This window comes from Ornithodoros turicata, chromosome 7 (genome assembly GCF_037126465.1).
Source record: "Ornithodoros turicata isolate Travis chromosome 7, ASM3712646v1, whole genome shotgun sequence".
Classification (NCBI taxonomy): Eukaryota; Metazoa; Arthropoda; class Arachnida; order Ixodida; family Argasidae; genus Ornithodoros; species Ornithodoros turicata.
The window spans coordinates 56806324-56831502 of NC_088207.1; the positions used below are offsets into that span (position 1 = coordinate 56806324).

Here is a 25179-nt window from a genome sequence, read left to right on the forward strand (position 1 = left end):
GCAAATCTGTAAAATTGGCAGTACGACTGTAAAAATTACGGATATAGGGAATGGTTGGGTTAAAACGATGAGGAAGATTTTGTGACTCACCTGACTCACTAACGACTCACTAAATGACTCACTAAACTCCATGGAGAAGAGAACAAGTGGGGGGGGGGCGAAATTAATTTGGCTTCGTACGAAGACTGTGTCGGTGCTGGGGAATTTTGTCGTTATCATTTATTTACGTTATTATTCTATTTACAGTACGCACATTTGGAGCGTAACTCACGATTGTAAATAAACGGCAGAATTTTGCCCCACGCCCCATTTAAAAAATATCACCGCATCAAACACCCCCCACATGTTCTGCTTGCGTAGAGATTTCTGTTGCGGGAAGTATCTCTGCCAAGTACACATGCACCGAGGTGCACTGACATTAATGAGAAAAAAGAAGATAAACATCGCGCTTGTCGTCACGATGAGCGATGCTGCGCGCTCTGTAATGTGACGCTGGCCCTCCGTATCTGTCGCCCAGAGCCGCAGAAGAAATGATAGTGGATACGCGGATCTACATTTTGAAACGAAAATGAAAGATGTACTTGATGTTGATTAGGAACCAGTATATACGGGCAGCTCGCTGTCATATGTGACAAATTGCCTGTTTTGATATAGATGAACGCTAGACAAAAATAGAGAAAAGGTTCACGATATATTTTGGTCTTAATGATCTTTTTTTTCTGACTGTCTTTCTCTGATTTCTGAATTGGATTCTCCTAGGTTCGTCATCTCTCTCCAGTTGATTCGGGATTTCTCTCCTGCTCACATACAAGAATTTATATTATCATGGGTCCCAGGTACGGCTGAGGTCCTTGCCAAGGCGGACCTACGATCTACGTAGAGTCACGTGGATCCACTGTCATCTTCTTTAACAACGCAGTACTGAAATTGATACAGAGAGCAGTTGAAAAGACGCCGATGTGCATCAAACAGGCTTTTAACCATTTAACCAAATATAAAATATTTTCTACTGTTCCGTTGAGTGTACTGCAGTGTGCAAGTCTTACTTCAATGTCCTCTATCCAGCAATATACATGAAAGCTGCAAAAAAAAATGTCTCACACATTTTTTTGCTCATGCTTCCTTGAATTTGCAGTGCCATTTCCCAAAAAAATTGTTGATTCGATTGATTCGATTGATTATTCGAATGTGCCCAGTGTTTGGAACGAAAACTTACATTTTGCTACCTGCAGTGTATGCCGAGAACCAAATCATGAGCAACAAAAAAATATAAAAAATCTGTAAGGGATTTTTAAAAAACAGCCTGAATATGACTTCCTCAAGGATGCGACCATAACTACGCTGTGTGAAAACTCTGTGTGTGACACTCACAAGCAGGTTTTGCACAGTGAAGTGAACTGTGAAAGATGGAAGTCACTGAAAAGGTTAGCCAGGCTGTAGAACTCGAATCCACATCTTCTGGATTGCCGGTCCAGGGCTCTATACCAATTGAGCTAAGCTAACACACCCTCTCAGTGACTTCCAAGGGTGCGTCATCTGAAGGGACAAAACCAACCACTCTCTCACTCATCCCCCTTTCACTCTTACATGTTTCTCACTCATACACACAATCATACGACGGGATCGACGCAAGCGGCAATGTGTTGAACCTGAGAGAACTGATGCTCTGAGGCTGGAACAACATAGAAAGGACAAATAATGTACAAAGCCTCAAACTGTCTAAGAAATATAACGATGAAAAATGGAAGTCACTGCTTCGCTTCAGAGTATCGACACTGAGGTCCAGGGGAGAGCATGAGCGCCATTTTGTTTCCGCACCACACCGGTATACCATCCCACACTCTAAGAAAAAAAAGGAATAAAACGGGGAGTAATTGCAGCTTCTACTCCCCTAGTCTGCGATTACTCCCCATTTTAGACCCCTAACCCAACATTTAGTCCCGACGTTTACTCCCAAGGACTGGAAATTGTCACTAAACTTCGTGAATGGTCTCCTGAATGCAAAAGTCTACGTAAATAGGTGCCCTTGGTCAATTTGAACGACATAAGGCTGTATAACTCACACAACGTAGCAATTTTCCAGCCACACAGAGTGAGAAATAGTTAGCGCATCTTTCTTCGCAAATTGTGCCCTAGTATGGCGCAAGATTTTATATCACTCGATATATCACGGTTGACGGTGGTGGTGATGGCGATAGGGCTTGCCGTTGTCGGCCTCACGTATGTGGGCAACGTCACGACTGACGCCCTGGGGGAATGTGCGTCCTGGGCCGACTTCTAAGGGAACTGTGCCGACATATGTCTTAAAGCGTCTGAGGAAAACCCAGGAAAAACGGTTGACGGAAAGGGAAACGGAAACGGAAACTAAACGGTTGACGGTTTGCTTCAAAGTATGTTCATGCATGCGCACCAATTATGTACCTGGGACTCTTACAACAGCGCGTGAAATGCGGTCTCCACTCTGTGACATTCATTTACTCCCGTGCATTTACTCCCGAAAGGGACTATTTTTTGTGGCAATGCAATTACTCCCCAAAAGGAGCAAAAGTACTCCTTTTTTTCTTAGAGTGCAGTTGAGGACCAAGGACTGCTAACATAATGCTGCCTGTGGGATCGAGAAGCCTGTATGATTGTTGCGCGATAATCCATGTATTGTCGACCAGAGCGTTCCGAGGATGTCAACGTGAGCTCGAGGCCGTCAACTGCTGCTTGCAAATGAAAGGAACATTTCACCCGCGCACGATAGATGGCATCGTGCGCTGAAGTGCGCCAGAGCCGTATATAGAGAGAGTTTGGTCATCTTTTGATCTTTTGCCGCTTCGCGGGCGGAGTCTGTTTTGACGTCATAGTCGTCATAGCACCGCCCAAAAAGCCTGAATCCAAGCGAAATCCGCTTATCAGCCAGCAGGTAGGCGCCATCTTGATGCACTTCACCGGCTGGTCGACATGTACTATTGTCGCGCTCAATGTAATCTAACAGGGTCACCGGCTTATGACCCACAGGCACCTGTGAAGTGGGGCCTTTGTTACCAAACTGAAAGGATTCAAGGACGAAGCGGTCTCGAAGGACGCGGTATGCACGCGTCTTCCCCCTTGCATCGTGACCAACGCTTTTGCATCAACATGGCGGCGACAGGTTGACGACTGGACAACAATAGAGCGCGGAAAGGGAGGTCGTTAAGCCGTGACGTCGCATGACGCGGTTCAAGTTAGGCTCCTCCTAATGGCCAAACTCTCTCTATAAACGGCTCTGAGGTGCGCAGTGCGCGTGCGCGTGGGTAGCGTGGCGCGGAAACAAGATGGCGCATGCTCGCTCTTGGAACTCAGTGTCGCTACTCTGAAGCGTAGCTTATTTAGTGACTCTTGATCTACAGACCTTGCGGTCATCCTTCTTTTTCCCCCCGAGTCCCAGATTTTCAAGCGGTTTCATCTCCTTAGTCGCCAATGTGCAGATAACATGGCCCTATACCTCGTCCGGATCTTTGCCACCTCCGATACAGTTGCTTTCTCCGTCGCGGCGCATTTAAACAATCCTGACAAAATAGGCGATTTCAGATATTGCCCTTGTGCTCCGCATGGGGGCCCTCCGTCGCGCAAGTCACGCGCATCGCGCAATGCGTTGTGGGAAATGGTTTGCATTCGTGCTCGTCTGCCTGTTGCTTGAAGGTGCGGGAGGTGAAGGAGAAAGAAAACCGAAACCGTTTGCGCTCTTCTTCTTCTCTCTGACTCATGAACACTAAGTCCCAAGGTGCAGCGGGGCTTTCGCAACACGGCGCTCTCTGGTGGGCCATCCATGCAATTTCTGAAATCGTCTATTCCGTTGCGGGGTTCCACCCTTAATTTTTATCTTTATCGTGCACGTACGCGGTCGTCTTATAACTGCCCGCATTGACCCTGTGACAGGGTCGGATCTAGGATTTTTCCTAGGGGGGGAGGGGGTCCGCTATGGACAAGTGCCAGGTGCATGCTGGGATTGGTCCATTGAACCCTATGTTCAAGTCTGGAATTGAGGGGGGGGGTCAGGACATCCGGACCCCCTCTAAATCCGCCCCTGCCCTGTGATGAGACAATAGATCACTTCTTTCTCCGCTGCCCCTTTTATTCCGTCCATCCGTCTCCAATTTTTGATCAACCCCTCCTGCATATCTTTTCTGTTCCCTTATCCTTGTCCGCCATTCTGTTTTTTTGGTCGCACCGCGGACTCCTCCGCCCCCATCAGGCGTCTTGTATTGCCAACTGTCGGATGATACAAGCGCTATGCTTGCCCACATCACATATCAAAAAAAGTACTGCTCTCGTCCTAAAAACGAAGAGCGGACATCCACCACTTTGTCTCCCTCCACGGCGATCATTAGAACGGTGATCTGAAGGGCCGTTTAGCTCTATAGTTGGAGCTCATCGGCGCGGCGCAGGGCGGCGTCTTTCCTGCAGTCCTATCTCGTCATCCCATCGCTTTTACATCCCCTTCATTTTATCTTGTACCGACCCATTGATCCGACCCTTTGGCTGTGTGTCATTCCGTCATTCTTCTTCTTCTACCTGTTGGTAGAAGAAGAAGAATGACGGAATGGCGGCCATCATCTGAGGTCGAAGGTCAACCTCATAGCCCTGGCCGATCTCCCTTGTGGCTAATGGCCATTCCCCATGGGAAGAAGCAGAAGAAGTAAGAAATGGAGAGCCGAGAAAGTTCGTCCGGGAACATTTTCCTTGTGGCTGTACCCCCTTACAAAGAGGCCGCCCAGGGCCGTGGCACCACTATCCATCCATTCATCCAGGTCACGTGACCTTGCGCACACGCGCAAATAAGAAGCCGACAACCTTTTGATTGGAAGAAGAAGAAGTAACGGTTCGAAGTATATGTGAGGAGGAAGAAGAAGACATCTGCATCTGTGTCTTCCGCGTTCCTTTTTCCTGGCTTACGAGTTGACATGAGTTGCTCCCCAGACGCCCAATCCCCAGAAAGACATAGGGCAACTCGCCTTCTGCACGACGACTCTGATTGCACATCCGGGTCACTGCAACTGCCTTCTCTGTATTCATCGTTCTGCGCCAGCATTCGTAGTCCTGTGCACCACCACATTGCTCCTGGCTGCGGTTCCACGGCCTCGAGCAGCAGGAAACCGACCACGCCTTCCACCGCAGACGACGAACGGGGTGCCGACATATCGCAACATGGCACTTCGCCGTCGGGCTTTGAAATGCGTGATATTTCGTGGACAACTAACCGCAAGCCGTCTACGGTGAACGTGAGACGGACTAATAATCGAATGTCCTCTCGTATATCGCTGGTTCCGAGTCTTTCGGCCATTTCTGAGACCCCAGAACAGAGCGGAAACAATATGGTCAACCGCCGTGGAGGCCAAGTACGAAGGCAACACAGCGATGCCATTGAGAAGACATTCGTGGCTGCTAGAGGCAGCAATAAACGCGAACGCGTTTTTCAACATCTTCCCACAACTCTGAACAAGACTATGACAAGGACTTCACAGTCCTCAGCCGCGGAAGAGTTGGCGGAGTCAGCAAGCTCGCAAGGTAGACGATCAAGCGACGGCGAGGAGAGCTGTTCAGCATCCGTGGGTAGGTCAGGATTCAAGTTACTTACGCAATATCCCAGCGATCCCCGTGATGCGACTATGGATAGCTGTGACATGACTGCGTCTCCGCAAGCTCTGGAAGGGGGAACCCGCTCTCCAAAGCGATTGACTCAAAGGCAGAGGAATTCCGTTGCAGGACAGAGAGAAGAACTTCAAGAAGACTCTGATAAAGTGGAGTCCAAGGAAGTTAAGTGTTACAACAAGGGACCTGCGGCCGGGCGCTCTGCAAGACCTGGTGTCGGCAAGAAGAGCAAGAAAAAGAAGTGTGGAGATTTCCAAGCGTGGTTGTTTCCTAATTTGTCCGCTCCAGCCGGTATGCTTCAGTGCGAAAGAGGCTCTGTAGAGGGGGACAGTTCAAATGATCGGAAGTGGCACGAAGAGCATGGAAGTGGCAGTCGAGAACAAACGAGAACTAAGACGGCTTTGCGTTCATCCAACAGGGGTGTTTACTTTACTTACCCTGTTACCACAGACCGCACCGCAGAACAGGCTCCAAATTTCAACGCCTCCGCCAACACCCTTGCTCCAGTTCATGTGAACCATCCTGACAACGATGGTGCACTTGATGAACTCGAAAACTTCTTTGTTATGAAACGTGAACTTTTTCTCTACCCTATTGCCATCCTTCTGAGCTTGGCAATCGTGGTCATCATACTCATGTCCTTCTTCTCCACTGACCCTGCAGCAGGTCTAGGCTTTTTGGAAGCAATGCTAAACAAGAGCTCCACGAAGGTGGACGCTCCCGCGGGGCCAGGACAGTCAGTTGCCTGCAGCCCGGGAGCGTGCTTTGAAGACACGGCGTTCTTGGACGATCTTTTGTCGTGGGAAATCGATCCGTGCAGCAACTTCTATCAGTTTGTCTGCGGTCGATGGAAAACAACACACAGATCCTCAGAAAGGGTTTCCAGTCGAATAACCTTCGACGACGAGTACGTCGGTGCTTTGGAAGTCAGAATGTTCGAGGCATTAACGAACGCAACGAAGGAAAACAATATCCTTCTTCCTCTTCAAGGCCTATTCAGAGAATGCATGTCCACTGAAAGTCTCGCCAAAACAGGATGGGATCCTCTGTTGGAACTCCTCGCGATGACGTCCTTAGAAGGTTTCCCTTTTACTCCACCCGTTCGAAGCCATTCATCCGTTTGGGAGATCGCTGCGAAAGTTCTGAAGCTCACTAGAGCCGCGGTGCTTCTGAACGTGAACATAGTGCCGCACCCAGACGCTGCAGACGCCGACATAATCACCTTAGACGTGCCGGACACCTATGTCAACGCCAACGGAGCAAACATCAATGAAGCCGTCAAGTATTATTACAACATAGTGTATTCTTCGGTAAAGGTGCTCCGCAAAGAGTTCATCCCCGCCGTTCACACCCTTGAGATCGTCAACTTCGGCTACGACATCGAAAGTTTGTTCCTGACGACGGTAGAGAAAGAGAAGCCTGCTGTGGTCAAGCTATCAGCTTATCCCGAGCTGGAGACTTTCCTTTCCGAAATCTTCGACGGCGTCGCTTCCGCGGCGTACAAGAATAACAAGTCGGACATATTGCTCAAGTCTCCACGTTTCACAGTGGGCCTTCTGGACCTTATCAAGAGAACCGCACGGCACACCGCGATGAATCTCCTTGGCGTCCGGTTGATGGTGCACTCTTCAGCATTCATTCCGCCCACAGACCTTGTTGAGTCGTACAGCACACTGCTGCTTCGCAGGTCCACGCCGTCGATCCCTCGCTGGAAACTGTGCATTCGGGTAGTAGAAAGCACTATGCCCTCCCTCTTCTTGCTCGCAACGCTGCTGGAAATTCGTATACAGCCTATGACGACGGATCTCTTTAATCTGCTCAAGAGTACCGTCGACGTCGTCTCTTCCAGCCTTGACGACGCGGTCTTCTTAGACGACGTATCTAAGGAAGCCGCACGGAACCTAATTTCCGCTACACAGTACAAGGTTCTTGGACCTGCTTGGCTGGGCGATAAGAGCTCCGTGCAGGACTATCTCAGAAGGCTCCCCAAGGTAGTGCGTGGGCAGGGCCTGATGTCTTTCGTCGTCTTACAGCAGCACACGTTTACTAGGAAGCTTTCTCAGCGTTCTGCAGATCTCTGGCGTTTGTCTGTCTTCGACACGAGGTGCTCGGTTGAAGGTCGGACCAGATCGATTCATATCCCCCCTCTACTGTTCAATGTATTCCCAACATCTGTAGCGTACAAGACTCTTCAACAGGCTCGGGGTGAAGTTGGCGTGGCTCGGTGTCTCTTCGGGATGCTTTTGGAAGAACTCCCAGATGCTTGGATGAGCGAAACGTCGAGGCGTAAGATCAACGAGACGTTGGTCTGCCTGCGTGACCACTACACCGGCGAACTTAATGTCACAATGAGGATGTTCGAAGACTCGATCGCCATACAACCTGCGTTTAAGCATTTTGCGAAAATTGCAAATACGGTCAATCGTACGCGACAGTTGTTCCTGCAAGGCAAGAGCGTCCGTGCCGAGCAATTATTTTTCATTTATCTGATGCTTCAGTCTTGCCAGGGTTATTCGCCAAATGATACCATCAAGCAAGATGGAGCCCTACTCTTTAATGTGCCATTCCAGAACGAACCAGAGTTTCATAAGGCTTTTCGATGCAGTTCGTCGTCACTGATGAATCCATCTCACAAGTGTTTCCTGTGGAAGTCTTCGTAGTTTTTCGCTTCTCAAAGTTCGATACATGCATGAGGCACAGACTTGATCGAAGATGACACGCATCCCACGTTGATTTCCCTATAGAAATAAGTCATAGCCCCGTTGTGCATTTTTAACTTTTGAATACAGGATTGTATAGAGTCTACCGTTTATTAAATCGATCTGCAGGTGCCATGCAGATGCAGTCCTGGGGTGATGCCTGAGTTTCAATTAACTTTTAACTGTAACCGGCTTCTTTTTACGGTAAAGCAGCAGATGAACAGGCTATGTTGGCGGCGTAGTTTTTGCAGGCTGTTGCTTGTAAAACCAGTACAAGTTATACATGTGACAGGGAACTCTAAATATTTTTATTTTGTAAGTAAATTGGCGGTAAACCAGCTAGGGACGATAGGGAGCTCTGGTGGGAAATAATCCCCAGTTCGTCAACCAACAGTGATTTATGTTCTCGACTAGCTTGCATGCTTATGATGACTACGTAGCCGACTTTTTTGTTTTAGACCCAGTGTTATGAGCATGCAATGTAGTTTTGCTGCCGTACTTGACGGACCAATGCGCAGTTGTTGGCTACTTCGACACAGTGTTGCCCGTCTTTTTTTAATTTTAATTTTCTGCAAAATTAGGAGAGCATTTGGGATGAAAATTATGACTTAAGTGTACTTAAGGATTCAGGCTGTCGAATAGAAAAATTTTCTGAGATTGCATCTGTACCGCTTTGCAGTACCGTTAAAGGGAGACTCCGCATCCAAAAACGTGTTGAGGTAACAGTGCGACATCAATCCGCACCGTATGATATTTAAGTGAATACAATTTCACATCCCCAAGTGGCCCAGATGATTAGAAAATGAATATTTTTCTTCGAGTGATTAGGTGCTCCTCCATGGAAAAGTAGGTCAGCAACACTGTGCTTCACCTCACCGGTATTCCTCGTGTACGGCTTTCTGTAGGTTTTGCTGTTAGCGGCTGGCGGATATCTTAGAACGAAATCGAGGAAGCCGACGACTGGTCATTCACGCGACACGAAGAAGTTACAAAGCGCGTGCCCGAAAAACAGCCGGTGGCACACACGAGACTACCAGTGACGTCACGCATGGTACAGGAGGTGAGGAAATCTTCAGAAGTTTCGGTTTCGTTTTGAGCTTCCCAGCTCCTTTGGCAACTAACGAGTCCCCGACTGCCAAATCAACTTAATTTCTAATTTCGGAAGTATGTATCGAACCCATTTACATAGCCATTCTAATAGTTTCAAATTGTCCTGGAGTCTCCCTTTAAGTGACGAGCTACTTTACCTATAAGGTAAGTTGTAACCAGTTGTAACTGAAACCAGTTACCACTTTCCCAGTGTGGGAAGGGATGTGCCTGGACTGAAGTGATGAAGCTTACTGGCGAAACGTTTCGAAGAACAACTGTTTCAGCAACAATTATACTGTTTCAGAGCAATTATACACACACACACATGATGAAATTGCGATTGGACAGCACAAATGCTACAACAAAGTTTTGAAGAGCTGCATTTGCTCATGCCAATATTGCCTAGTTTCTGAAAAAAGTTAACTCAGTTACCACACAAGACTGGTACTAGGCAAAGTGAGAAAGTACCGACCTGGCACTTTCTGACTCGGGCCTTTCTGCATGCTCATATTTGCGCTAGCAGTTGTTTCTGAAATTTGCGACGATGCCAATATTCCATATTCACTGAGATGTCAACGGTACTCTTCCGTTAAAAATACACTGTAGAGAACATTCTACTGTGCGCTATGAAGCGTATGTGTGCGCCAGTGCCACGGCCCGCGTGGCTGTTCTTGGGTGCGAATAAACGTATCGTTAATTCATTGCCACAAAGTCCTACGTTACCGTTAACTACTTTACCTTCAGTCACCTTTATTCGTTTTCATTGTCCAATTCGCTCAAGGTCGTCGTTCTCTCGTAACCCACACTCGATTTATGTCAACACTCAAGTTCTCCGCTGCTGACGTTTATCTGTGTGCAAGTGTCAGTCTCCTTGTGTGACAACACTCTTAAGCGAGACGCAGACGGGGTCTTCTATACCGTCTCGTGTATATACTGTAAAGATTATATCGAGAAATATTACAAAAAAGACAGCGAATCCGTGCAAAATGCTCCGGACATTGAAAACACTTCAAAGTAAAGAAAAATATTGAACTTCAATGTTTTTGTACTTTTATCTTCTTTTTTTTTTCTGGATCACGTAAGTGTGGCTCGTTCAGTCTTGGCAATCAAGGACGTTTCGAATAATTATGTAACTACATAATTATGTACTGAAAAACGAGCAATGATTGCCCGCAACTATAGTTTACTGCAAGCGTATGACACAGGGTTCTTCTCTTATATTTTCTCGCGACGTAAACCCCCGATTATTATTATCTTTTTTATATTTAAATAACTGTATCTTCGCGTGCCACTTTAAGAAAGCCTTCCAAGTTGGTCTCTGCAAAACAGTACGATGAAAGATGAAAGTCACTGAAAAGGCTAGCCAGCTGTAGGACTCGAACCCACATCTTCTGGATTACCGGTCCAGGGCTCTACCAATTGAGCTAAGCTAACACGCCTTCTCAGCGACTTCCAGGATGCGTCATCTGAAGGGACAAACCAGTCACTCTCTCTCACTCATCCTCCTTTCCCTCTTACATTTTTGCACACTCATACACGCATTCATACGACAGGGATCGACGCAAGCGGCAACTGTTGAACATGAGAGAACCGATGTTCTGAGGCTGGAACAACATAGAAGGGACAAATACATACAAAGCTTTGTATGTATTTGTCTCTTCTATGCTGTTCTAGTCTCAGAACATCAGTTCTCTCATGTACAACAGTACGTGTCAAACATGGCCATGTCTTCGTCGTAACGTTTGGTTACTTAAAAGGGTGCGTCACGCAGAGTATGAATTCCGTCACACCGATAGGAGTCATAAAGTGGCCCTTAGCGTTCGCAGCTCAGCTACAAGGTCAGTTTAGATTACGCTTCTCTCGTTGGTGAGAAGACAAAAAAAAGGGAAGCGATGCGGAAACCAGGGTAAACGTATATAGCTGATGTTCCTGTACAATGCGGACTAGAGAAAAAACCTGAGAGAGCAGAGTAGTGCCAAAGGTTGAGTCAACAAGAAAGGCGAGAACAGGCATAACGCCTGAAGGACCGAATATTATTCTTGGAAATCATTCAAGGTCGCACGAAGCACAAAATAAACAAGAGGATTCATTAGCTTGTTACCCAACACTTTGTATATATTTTATTTATCTGATCGATAGATTGGAAAAATAATAAGTGGATAATTTTTATCGATATATTTCGTTTCGTTCCTGCGACTTTATTGTGTTCCACACGAACGAGGAGTGTATAAGGCAAAAACTTCGTGCAAAAGCTGCTTGAGAAGGAGCATATAAGGAGCGCATAAAAAATAAATGTACAGAAATTTCAACTGCGCATTACTATTTTTTTTTTTCATCCTGGTTATAGAAAATGGATATACGCTGCAGAGACAGCATTCGTCCAAATGGAGAATACTTCGATAACGGTATGGCTACGCACTTTTATCGTGGTAAACGTCACCATATCTCCTCCTCGTATATGTATTCATGTACTGATAACATCGACGCGGAAAACGAAAGCATCACTCGCGCATGAATCTTCTCAGCAGACTCTCCATGCACAATGCTCTCTCTTAGTACGGTCTGCTTTCTAGGATTGCAGTTAACCAGCCTCTATGCTCAGCAAGTACCGGTGCCGTTCTTTGCGTTCCTGGATCCAGATGCACTGAGAAACGTGGTAAGTCTCTATAGTGGTAAGTAAGTGGTAAGACGTGTATAGTCTCTCAGCTTTCTCTCACTTTATCCACGGTGTATATACAGTGAACCCTCGTTAATATGACCCCCGATAATCTGACATACGCGCTTTACGACCATACTCCTGGGTAAAAATGCAGTGAAACCTCTGTAAATCCTCCTGTTAATATGACAATTCCGCGTTATGACCAAAATTTTCGGCAACGACCATGGTCATAATAACGAGAGTTCACTGTATAGTAGAGGGTGCCACGTTTACGGCATATATATTCCCGTGTATAGATTCGGCGGGTGTTTTTCGCCACTTATATGTTTCGTCAAATTCGGATATTTTCGGCATTTTTAAAACGTTTGTGCCAAAAATAGATGCCGAAAATTCGGTAGCTATAATGACTAGGGAGAAGGACTATGGAAGGTTGAGCGCTATATTCCCCGCATTCCACCTGGTGGAAAACGAATACGTGGTGCCCCGGAGGAAGAAAAGTGCAATCGGCATTTTCGGCATGTATAGTACAATATGCGAGAGTATGAATTCGGAGTTTTTCGGAACATACCGAATTAAAAAAAAAAAAAAACATTCGGCTGCTGTTTTTCGGGTGGCGCGGAGCTCTATGTGTAGGTCGCTGCATAGTAACCGTGTAGCTGTACAGCCTTTAGAGAGATAGTGGTGCTGAGTCAATAGGTTCTTCAAGTCAACACGCTTAGGAGAAGTCGAGAGGCGACCTTGAAATAGTTCTTGTTTCGTTTCTTGTTTCTCCCAAGTTTCCTCCCAAGTCCTTGTTTCGTATACGGTCATTTCTCGAAGCTCTGTGTGAGCAGAATGCGTTCAGATTATGCAAAACGCGTAATGTACGAAGACGACCACAGACTTTTCTGTCAGCGGTATAGATTCATTCGTGTTTACATAATTCGTTTGGCGTGTGTCTCTGTTTCCCGGCACTACAACACTGGACTAACCGGGCTTTAAAAGTGTTATATTTTAAGACTTTATATAGTCCCTCTTTCGCTTTAGCAGAGAGTGATGAAAACCCCTAGCAGCCTTCCTCTACCACGTAATGTTCATTGACCCTGTTACTCTGTCACTTGTGTGTCCCATTGATAATGATTAATTGAGACATTGCATATAGAAACAGAAACTGAAAGAGATATATCAGGAAGCATAGAAACAGTCCGAGACCCGCGCCCATGTCTGTTTCTTTTTATTATTTCTTTTTTTTTTAATGAGTGACGTACAGATGTGTGCAGATGAAGAGAGGACCGCAGGAAGGAGTGGGGGACGATTGTATCTCATTACGGCCGAAGTCTCATTACGGCCGATGTCTCAATACGGCCGAAAGTCTCAATACGGCCGAAGGCAGTCTCATTACGGCCGAAGATGTCTCATAACGGCCAAATGTGAAAATGTGTATTTGGGGGACAGGGGGGTTAATATATGCGTCCTGGGCCGACTTCAAGGGGAACTATGACGACTTTCGTCTGGAAAGTCTGCCGTGGAAACCCAGGGAAAACCTGAGACAGCACAGTCGGTAGGTGCCGGGATTCGAACCCGCGTGTTTACCTCTCAGTCTCGACGTGGAATCTGGTTTTGTCGACGACCGCCGCATTTCTGTCAGAAACCAGAATATTGTATCGGCTCAAACGTATATCTTCATTGGCCGTATTTATATATATATGTTTCAATGGAATACCGTATTTTATTAGAATCGTCCGAGCGTTATCCGTTTCGTTTTTTATTTTTATTTTTTTTAGCTTGGTTTTTTAAGTGGTCGCTCGGTGGTTAGTGTCGGTCGAAAGATTACATCGTCGAATTAACGAGGAAACCAGTAGCGGCAGATTGGGAAGTCCGCGGTCGCTTACTTTCAGCCATTCTAATTGCCGTCAGTATATTGGCACAGAATTTTGTTTCCTACACCGACATTTTGATAGTCCTCATCCCAGCAACACGGGAATTGTCAGATCCACAGTTAGCATCGCCGGACGGCTCAATCGTAGCACTTTGTCTACTTTTAAAACAGCTGTGGAAACATCTAATCTCTGTTATCAAATCTCACATGCGAGGAATGTATGATTAGAAACAATGCGCTCATTGTTTACCACCAGCGTTTCGATGGAACGAGTCATCCCGTTCGTCCGATAAATCGAATCCCAGTCTTGCCAGAACCGATGTTCGGTGGTAACGGTGTTCGATATAACGTTGCGAATCTTCGCGGTGATACGCATATGTTATAAATCCAATTTCCATGAAACTGCAGATGCGTTATCTTTCCTCATCTCGCTTCTGCACCTGCAGTAAACCGCGAGCTCGTTCTTTCTGCAATGGCCTTCCAAGAACACCCCTTTCTGAAAAAAAAAAAAATATCATCACGTACTGAGTGGTTTTTGAACCAAATTCGTTATCACAGAGTTGATGCAGTGCACACGAGACTGATCTCCGCATCTATTGAATTCACTGAGTTCATCCTTGTGGACGTCAGCAGAGACAGGGATGCTCACTTGCGGATCGTGACGCTGACTCTTCCCGTGGTCCGCAGTGGCGCGTTTCATCCGCGCGGATTTCAAAATGTCGAGTTTCCATCCATAAATCAGGATGACACGCGGAACCGCGCGTTTTCGCTTGCCCTTAAATGCGGCAGAGAGAACAAGAGCTGCGGCTTTTTCTCACTCGCGTTTAAGGGCAAGGGAGAAAGCGCGCTTCTGGCTGAGCTTCAAAAATTACTTAAAGAAAAACTGTGGTTTTTCGGGGGCCATTTCCTTGGGCTCGACCGTTCTATAAAGACGGCGTCAGTGCACCAAAAGAGACAGATGTTGTTTTCTTTCACAATTAAAAGGTTCATTAGACAAAAATTAAGGTGACAACTAGGATGTTGCCATATGGTAGCCGTGTAGGGTTAGCGGGGCCGCCCTGCATATTGCAGTGCGATCAAATACTAACCAACGAAAATGCTTTCCTCTCAGTCTCAACTTATCAGCAGCAAAGGTTACCCCGTGGAAGAGTATGAGGTGATAACGAGAGACGGATTTGTCCTCAACGTACAACGTATTCCTCATGGGCGGGACCAGTTTCCTGTCTCACCTGGCAAGCGCAGAGAGGTCGTTTTTCTTCAACATGGTCTCTTGTCGTCGTCCGCTGATTGGGTCATGAACTTTCCGGACGAAAGCCTAGGTACGTATATGTATAGCGTGGAAGAAAAAGCTCGAAGTCGTAGACATAAGTTATAAGTGGGGTTTGTGGTTTTCGGCATTTATTTTCAACCCAATTCGGGGGGTGTTTATCGGCATTTATATTGGGGACTATAAATCGGATTTTTTCGGCATCTATATTCCGTCCAAAAAATAAGAGAGCCTATTTTGCGGGCGAAGTAACAACGAACCGAAAAGAAGTGAATTGATTCATGGTTTCATTAACAATGTCTTTTATTGCCTGTGCCAAACCAGCAAACAATGACAAGACTACCTCTTGTTGTAATAGATGCAAGCGTACATCATCATGCTCGCATCTGTCATAGCGGCTCGGTCCTTGCGATTAATAACACGCAGTTTAGAGAACGCGCGCTCAACATTAGCGCTAGAAACAGGAATAGCCAGTATGCTTAAGATGCACTGCGATAACAAAGGCCATGTGCTGGAACGGGTCGTCCAAAACTGAATAGGAGATATGTCCACCTGAGGGGCAGGGCATGCAGCATATTCGAAAAACTCGCGCTTTCTATCATCCATACGAGATTCATCAACAGAGCTGAGGTCATCCTCCTATAAGCGCTTACGCAAAACGAAACAAGAGCACAGCCCCAAGATAATGCCACACTCGAGAAATAGTCGACAAAGGGAGATTCCAAGGGGATTTCCCTTTGCGGTACCAGGAATGGCAGCTGTCAGGATACGAGAAATTCGTATTTTTTCGGAATATTCCGAATCTGAAAAAAAAAATCATTCGGGGGGTGTTTTCCGGCATTTTTCGGAAAATGCCGAAAACCACGAACCCTAGTTATAAGCTATATACAGGGTGTTCAAAATTAAGCTTTCACGAGCGCTACGCAAACACAGCGATGACAGGAAACCGGATGATAACTTTACGCTACTTGTGTAAGAAACAGGTGCTGCTAATTATGTGGCACCTGTTTCTTACTCGAGGAACAGAAAAAATAGCAGCCAGTTTACTTTTGTTCGCCTATTTATAAAGTGCTAGTGAAAGCTTAATTTTGAACACCCTGTATACAGGGCGTTATACGGCTATATACAGGGTTATCTTGCAGATTTTTTTAAGCTGTTCGAGCACCACTGGTGCCATTTTTGTAGATGAGTTACACGGCCAGGCAGACAGCCTGTGGGAAAAAATGCTTGGAGCTACTAGACGACTAATTACCCAAAATTAATTCATTAATTAATTACCTTTTAATTTGGCGTGTTCGGGAAAATACGAGACAGCAGAATTGGAGGCAGTGATTATTTGAATCCACCCTCCCATTTTAGAAATCCTCAAACGAGTAAGTACTTTCAGATATAAATCGCCCAATTTTGATACGCAAATGAGCCGAAACCAGAACTATATACGCAATTAGGCTAAGCAGGCTACCAAGATGGACGACACAAACACATAAGCCTCCGACGGCCAAGAATTAATGAGAACCAAATATCCCAGAAGAAACGAGGCACTTCTCGAGCTCAGAAACGACACGACCTTCGACTTATCTGGGCGGGAAAGCGGTGTTGGTGGTGGTGATGGTGATGATGATGGTGATGATGAAAGGCGTCGCCGTTGTCGGCCTCACACAGGTGGGCAACGTCACGACTGAGGCCCTGGGGAATGTGCGTCCTGGGCCGACTTCTAAGAGAACCGTGTCGACATCTGAGGAAAATTAAGGTAAAACACTCAGACAAACACAGGCAGAGCCCGGATTCGAACCCGGGTACCTCCCAGTCTCGACGCCGGAAAGCGGTCTAGGTAGTGGTGGTGGTCTATCTGGCCATCAGATCAGCGCTTGCTCCAATATAAGCTCCATCTCTGTAAAACACGTGGCGCTGCGACGCGAACGCCTGTCGCTCCTTTTGCGCTCCAGAAGTGCATGGTTTCGGTTTCGGTTTCGGCTCATTTCATTTGCATAGCGAAATTTACCTATTTATATCTCGAAGTACTAGCTCGTTTCAGGATGCTTAAAAAAGAGAGTGTGTATATGATGATCACTGGCTCCAATTTCGCTATCTCGTATTTCCCCGAAAACATCTAATTAATAAGTTAATTAATGCATTTCAGGTAATTAGTCGTTCATAGTTACATACGGTTTCTGACAGAATGTCCGCATGGCCGTGTAACTACATGTGAAAAGCGCGTCTGTTTAGCTCTCATAGTCTTATTATAAAAATTCTGTACATAACTAAAAAAAATGCCCCGTATAAAGGTAAAAATGTAAAGCAGAGAGACACTGGCGTTTTGCCCAGCTCTAGGGTTCCGGGGTAGATGGCAGGTTGTGTACGGCATTGTGTTGCTGGGGCCAAACTCATATACCGAAACAAAGGGGTAAAAATTGAGCTGCAGTCGATACCAGGGATCGGAACATGTATTTTTTTCGGTTCGGTTCGGGTTCGGGTTCAGGCATATTGGTTCGGTTCGGGTTTAGCTCCGCTGAACCGAAATTATCAGCTTGAACCGGTTCAGGTATATCGGTTCGGTTCGGGTTCGGCTCAGGGAGAACCCCCACCCCCCCACCCCCGCACATACACAGACAAAAAAAAAATCTGTCAGCGGTCGGGGCATTGATAGGGATTGGAACAGTTACTTTTTTCGGCCTCGGTTTAACCGGTCCACGGGCAGTAATTTTGCTACATGCAAGCAAGCTTACGCTCACCGTACACGATTGTAAGAGAAAGGTGTGAGATAACCGTTCAGGTGAGCAAAAAAAAGGTCGGTCAGTAGTACAATTACTTCACCTCTGAACCGATTCCCGAACCGGTAACCGTATCAATTTTTTTCGGTTCAGTTCCGGTTCGGCTCAGGACAAGCAAAAAAATCGTTCGGGTTCGGTTCGGTTCGGGTTCGTCAGAAAATAACGGTTTTTTCCGGTTTTCGGTTCGGGTTCAGTTTCGGTTCCGAGCCCTGGTCGATACACGATGGACGTTGAACTTGTACGGGCTGCTTGCCACGTTGAAGGATAGTTTGGGGACCACTGCGTGGAAGAATGACTACAAATCCCACGCAAATACGCATCACTTTAATGTGTCGGCTGGTAGTATCCTTCAAATGAATAAATAAATGCATATGACGGGGCGCAAAAGGTCACCAACGCTCAGTCTCTCACTAACGCGCAGCGCTTTCAAGTGGATCCTTCCTCAAATATGGCCTCTAAATCCTCCCTTTCCTCAGGATACATCTTAGCGGACGCTGGCTACGACGTTTGGCTGGGAAATGTAAGGGGAAACACGTATTCACACCATCTTCACTACACGAGGAAGGACAAGGAATTCTGGGACTTCAGGTATGCATTCAAACCCTTCCGTTCATCAGCTTAGCTGCAAGCACTCTTGACTACAAGCTGCTACCGTTATTCCATCGTTGAATTTAACACTTTCTTCTATCCGGTTGCCGCGAGCGTTTATGGCGTTTCCAGTGCGGTTAAACGTCCATTTACTCGGGTAGTTCGCCAACCCTCCGCATAGCGGACATTTGTTCCACCTGCGATGCTACGTATATACATCAGATGCTCATGGGCCTGCGAGCGCTACCAAGAAGAGCTCCAAGAAGAGCTTCTCAAGAGCTCTATGGCTTCTCTTGTAGACCGTTCACTATCGCCAAAATTGGCGCGAATACTGAGCAAACACGAATTGTTCTTCTACGTCTCGTATAGTTGGCGGGATACAAACCATTGAACAAACTCGCGGCGTCCATAGCTCTGACGTCAGTGAAGCGAGAGCATCGGCCACTCCTATTGGTTGTCGTAAGCGACTGCGACGTCACAGTCGGTCTCCCCTTTGCTGTAAAGCAGTGCGAGTCCAAGTCGATCCAAATATCCGTCTATCACATTTATCCAATATAATATGGGTGTCACGAACCCAAGTTATGTCGTGATAATTTTAATGTTATCATCCACTCTATCACTCGTGACCGCCTCGCACAAGGCGAACAACTGTTCCACGTGATCATCACCATCATCATTATTTCTGTATGTGTGTGTGTGTGTGTCAGCTGCATAACAAAGGCTTTATTGCTACTTGTTTCCAGTTTCGACGACATGATTGAATACGATCTCCCCGCCATGCTAGACTTCATCCTCAAGGTGACCGGTGCACCGAAGCTACAATATGTTGGCCATTCTCAGGGAACCCTTATGCTGTTCGGATTATTGTCAGAGCAGCCGCAGTACAATGAAAAGGTGCTTCTCCATACATACTCAATGCTCACTGCTATTATTTCAATCCAGCGAAACCTCCCTATAGTACGGACGTCCACGAGAGCAAGATTGTTGTTCGCTGAAGGGTCCCTACACGAGAGTGCATCAATCGAAAAATGCCTAGGTTTACTGTGCACGTGCTCGCGACATTACTTGTCTGAAATATTGATCGGTGGTTTAAAGGCCTGTATTGGGTCTTGTCGCCTATACGACTGGGCTGTACCACTATTGTGTCTGGAGGTGGGGCCGTATGCCACAGAATTCTATTACTCAGGGGAAACGATATTGCAACAGCTGGAGATTTCAGAATAAGACAGATCATATGCTGTCGATTCCAGACAAGTATGTCGCAAGCAGTACCTTCACTCAAGGCCGGCGATAGAAATTACGGGCACCGGGGATGAGTCCTGCCCGGGCCCGTCTCATCGCGTCTCCTGGTGCTAGCAACCGTCGGGCCTTGGGTTCTGCGCGCCCCTGAAGAGGCACGGGCCCCGGGGCTCCATCCCCAGCTGACCGCCCCCCCCCCCACTTCTCGTTGTCCGTGCGTACTTATACAGGCATAAATACTTCGCAATGCAACTGAAAAACTGTACATAGTGCTTACATGACCTGCTGAATAGCACGACGCATCATTCAAAAGCAAGAGGAGCTTCCCTTTAATCAACTTTTTCGCAACGGGATATCACTTATCCTACGTCTGCCATGCAAGATATGACGACTTCGTATTACTATCATTTCAGATCAAGCTCTTCAGCGCTTTGGGACCGGTGTCGACCGTAACGTACACGATATCTCCTATACGCCTACTTGCTCCGTGGTCTAAGGATCTCAACGTGAGCGGAACCTTCCTCTTTCGTGCCCGCGTAGCTGTTAAACTAAATACCAGTATTTGTTATACTTGCAGTTCTTATTTACGCTACTTGGAGAGCACGCCTTCTTGCCGAGCAACCGGTTCATGAAGTTCCTGGCCAACACCATGTGCAGTTTCAAAATCTCACGCCTAATTTGCGAGGATATGATTTTTCTCATATGTGGCATCGACTCCAAAGAAATGAATGAGGCAAGTGCGTATTCCGCGGTAAAGTGTGGTAGTAATTATGCCTCCTGTGGAGGTTGCTGAAATGAAGAAGTAATGGGACCGTAAGAAGTAATGGGTAAATGGGTGTAAATGTTCTGTTCGTGGTTTTCGTGTGTCGCGCCCTGTCGTTGCTGTAATGTCTGCCATAAGTGCTATTTCGAGGGCGTTTAGCACCACCAGTCCCCTTCTGTGATATCCATTGCATTGTGACATGCCCAACGTCCTTACGAACGTTTGGTCACAGTGACCACGTCTTTTGAACGTCCAGGGGATAGGGGGAGCTGTATGTTAACATCGTGGCTATATAGTATGGGTTTCTAGGATTCTCCAGGAGCGGTCCCTGAACGCTATCATTTTGATGACAGGGTGCAGGTTACTTGGGGACGTCTTCTTCCGTCAGGGAACGTTAGTGACGGAGTGCGTCCTGCTGGTATGCAGCGTACATTAAATAATTGAGAGTCAATATAAAGAAGCTTCGGTTCCGAGTAGCGACACTCTGTTCCACGGGCGAGAGTAGGGAGGCCATTTTGTTCCCGTTCCACACCAGCGCTGTCCCCAGTTGAGGAGCAGAGACAGCTTCGAATGGCAGTGGGTCAGGGAAGCGTATGCGATTGCCGCACGTCAAAATCAATGCATACATGATGAAAAAAAAACCTGAGACTAGGGAGACGGCAAACACAGACGAAGTCTCAAAACAACATGGACGTTGGACACAGACGGTGACTCAAAATACACAAGTGACGGGACGAAGCTTGCATGAAGAAGGGGATACAGAACGAATAATATATTTATTTATTTATTTATTTATGCGAATACCTCAAATGCCCACGAGGGGCGTTACATAAGGGGGGTATGAACGAATACTACAACAAGAACTATAAATCACATAATGAATATAATATAAACTAGCACGCAAGGTTACATATGTTTAGTAACACACAAACAAAATAATACAAGTAAATGAGACACACTTTATAATTCAAAAAAGGAACACAACTGTCTACGAAATGCAAAAACATCAGAGATGGTGGCGATGGATTGGGGAAGGTCATTCCAAATGTTAATAGTATGAGGAAAGAAGGAATGGAGAAACTGGGATGAACGACAATGGATATGCTCAACTTTGCATGTGGGATCAGTCCGGGCGGAGACGTAGTGTGCTGGTGCAGTGAAAGAGGGTCGGATGGCTTGATTGGAGTAAAACTTGTGAAAGAGACACAAACAAAAGTATCTTCTACGGAGTGTATATGTACTGTCCACTAGAGCGGCCAGGTCCCAGGTCCCGAGGAGGCCAAGGTGATCTTACTGAAGCGAAGCTTATTTAGTGGCTCGAACCCTCTGATGGACAAGATTCTCTGATGGACTCTATGGGCCGAGCACTATAGTATGCACGGCTACACTTTGCGCTGGTCGGTAGACTTCAGGGGTCTCTACCTTTTCCTTCTGACACCTTTCTTAGACCCGTATACTAGTTAAGCTGTACTTTGCTTTCTAGACACGCTTGCCTGTGTACATAAGCCACACTCCTGCTGGGACATCGGTTAAGAATATGGTTCATTACGGCCAGGTATGACGCCCTACTTTTGATACCTGATACTTTATCTTAAAAATTCAATTTCTCTTAACGCAGATGATTGAAGAGAAGTCTTTCAGCAAGTTTGACTATGGATGGTACAAGAATGAACTTGCCTACGGCCAGGTAAGTTGTTTCACGTCGGGAGCGTGTCCCACACTTTGGGAAACAGCTTAGCTCAATAGGCCTCTCCCTGTTTGTAGACAAATGACGTCACAGTGTTCGACAGCGCCACCGGTTTGGTAGGGTTGAACTACGCTCGAAGCTATGGGGCGAAGAAGGTCGCGCCCGAAAACCACGGTCTTGAAGGGATTACGGTGATCCTTGAAAGGGACGCGATCTTCGGTCCTTGTTTTCTTTCAATAGGAGGCAGCGAACAAGTGTCCATTCGTGGAACCCAGCTCTCCCCTTCCCGATCTGTTCCGGTTTCAGTCTGTCTACCAACGTCATGATGACGTTTCTCGGGTAGAGGTTTATTGGTAGAGCCCTGGACCGGGTAATCCAGAAGATGCGGGTTCAGTGACTTCTTTCTGTCATCATTAATTTCTTAGGCACGTGAGGCTTTGTATGTATTTGTCCTTTCTATGTGTTCCAGCCCCAGAACATCAATTGCCATCATGTTTAGACGGAGTCGTCCGAGGAGAACGCCACGAAACGCTCATTTCTTTTCAGTCAAGCCCCTCCACGGCGTATAGGGGCTGTGGTCAACGTGGCAGACGACTTGGCTTGAGTTTGAGGCCCTACATTTGTATAATGATTTCCTAGTAATTTACGGAGCCATAATTTGCGAATGACATTATTTCTGCTACGTAGCTCAGCACGAACAAAATGCCATTCGCTGAAGATAATATCCAATCTTACACAGTCGTGTACGAAATGATTCGATATTCGTATATTCTTTTTTTGACACCTCTCAAGTCGCACAGGTATAGTCGCATTTCTTCATTATAGGAAAACGTATTAAAGGAGTACAGAGGTCCATCAAAAAAAAAAAAATCAGATTAAGACATCTGATGAAAGTGTGTGTGTCATTATACCGAATAGCGCGAAAGGTTTTGATGTGTCCAATTTGTTTCCCAGAAAAAAATCTCACATAAACTTAACTCGCCACTCCGGGCATAACGAGGATGAGGAGGTATATGATGCACGTCACCGATGACGGTATAAGGAGAACTCGTTCTGGTTCGCCGGTCAGTGGGGGTCAGCTCCTTGTCCCTTTGCCGCTCCTTCTATCCCCAATTCTCCGGGAGACCGGAGAATTGGGGATAGAAGGAGCGGCCGAAGCATTACCGAGCAAGGAGAAAGGCTTTATCAGAACCCCGAACAGCCGAGTAGCAGACAACATTTCTCTAGGCCAATCAGCGAACGTTCTCCTTATAGCGTCAGCGCGAGGTCCCAGGCAGATCACAGGCTTGTACTGCTCTTCACCACCGTTGCGCACTGTCGCTTTTTGCGGTGTATTTTAAATTCAATTTCTGCGATAATTATGACTCTGTGGTGTAAATTACTTCGCATGGTGCATCTTACTGGCCTACTTAACAGTTTTGTAGGAAGAAAACTGGGTGTTAAAAATTACTTCTGTGCTACTTTAAAGACACAAGTAACCAAGAAACTCAACAGGATTTCTTTTCGCTCAACAGATGCACCCTCCAGAATACAACGTATCAAGGACAGCTGTTCCCGTGGCGCTGTACTGGAGCCAGAACGACTGGCTCGCTGATCCTAAGGACGTCCTCCTCTTGAAGAACAAACTTCCAAACGTTGCACTCTACTTCGAGGTTCCAGACAAAGGGTTCACACACTTGGATTTCGTGATCGGCATGCACGCGAACAAGCTCGTCTACCCCGTCGTGCTTAAGACGATGCGCGACCATTAGAAATGTTACCGTTATATAAATGTTGCCGAAATTCTGGACCGTTTCTTCTAGACTGTTAAATAATCTGCAATGTCCCAGGTTACAGAGATTTAAATTAATCAATTTTTTTTTTATCCAGCACATTGTTATCAGACCAGAACTAAGAAGGACGTGACTTTTTTTGCTTAAAAAGAAAAAAAGAAAAGAAAGACTAACTGCTCAGACGTTCCAAATTCGATTGGAGATTTCTCGAAAGAAATACAAAAACAGGAAAGCTATAGCCGGGAATTGAAAAGGCCAGCGGTGCGAACACACGGTGGTGAAGCAGATAAACGAATTATATGACGTAAAATTCAAAGAGTCTCATTGATAATAAAGTGCACAGCATTTAACTGTCTGTTGACTGGAACTGTCCATTAATTGTTTGATAACGGATCCACACAACGTTTTCACCTCAAGTCCTGCAACTGCCGGTTCCTGAGTAAACTATAGCGAGCGTATATACAAGAGATATCAATGATTGTTCTGGCTGTGTGTGGAGTAGAACGTCTGTGAAGACACAGCGGCCGTCGAGGGAGCCTTGGACTGCGCAAGGAACGAATGGAGGCTGACATCAAGGGTATAGCTGAATGTTAATCGTGCTCTCTCACAAATCTTACTGTGCCCCCATCTGTACCTGGGTAAATTACTTCTAAATTGTAATTAAATTACATTACTCATTACTCCAGTTAGGATTTAACTAAATTACATCACTCATTACTCCAACTGAAATGTAATGACATTACATTACAGTTACTACGAAAAAGTAATGGCATTACCAAGTCATTACTTTGCCATTATTGGCATACATGTTCCCGAGTTTTGTGGAAGGGACAAAAACACAAAAGTTGACGAAACTTGCCTTCCCCGGAATTCGGGAAAATGTATGCTGTGCTGACAATGTAACAACGGTTAGCTTGTACTCTTCTTTTTGTCTCTTCTACATGTCAGGCTTGTGTGCCACGTATGCCGTATCGTTCCACAGTGTAGAGACGATGGTGACACAAAGTATCACGACAACAGGAAGATTGTCTGGAGGATGGGGCCCGCAAACAATGATTCTCCAAGGCTACAAACCGTTGACCTGAAGAACAACAACAACAACAAATAAATCATGACATATGGCCTGGGGTGATTCACCGCTTGAGAGCAGTACACTACCCCATTACACGAG

At 46.3% G+C, this 25179-nt stretch overlaps 1 protein-coding gene across 1 annotated transcript; it reads left to right on the plus strand.

The window, feature by feature from the left end:
• The first annotated feature begins 11886 nt into the window (after positions 1-11886).
• LOC135401692 (gastric triacylglycerol lipase-like) lies at positions 11887-24363 on the plus strand. The gene is made up of 9 exons (XM_064634214.1): positions 11887-12060; positions 15033-15240; positions 18436-18547; positions 19291-19441; positions 20200-20292; positions 20364-20519; positions 22033-22104; positions 22168-22236; positions 23751-24363. Exons 1-9 carry the CDS (start codon positions 11947-11949, stop codon positions 23985-23987), a joined length of 1212 nt encoding a protein of 403 aa, XP_064490284.1. The 5' UTR covers positions 11887-11946; the 3' UTR covers positions 23988-24363.
• Positions 24364-25179: the final 816 nt, after the last annotated feature.

What these genes read in the sequence shown, in the direction of transcription:
- LOC135401692 (XM_064634214.1), top strand. Translation starts at nt 11,947, where the DNA reads ATGCTCTCTCTTAGTACGGTCTGCTTTCTAGGATTGCAGTTAACCAGC. An exon ending in CTTTCCGGACGAAAGCCTAG is followed by an intron (nt 15,241 to 18,435) that starts GTACGTATATGT and finishes CCCTTTCCTCAG; the next exon opens with GATACATCTTAGCGGACGCT. An exon ending in AAGGAATTCTGGGACTTCAG is followed by an intron (nt 18,548 to 19,290) that starts GTATGCATTCAA and finishes ACTTGTTTCCAG; the next exon opens with TTTCGACGACATGATTGAAT.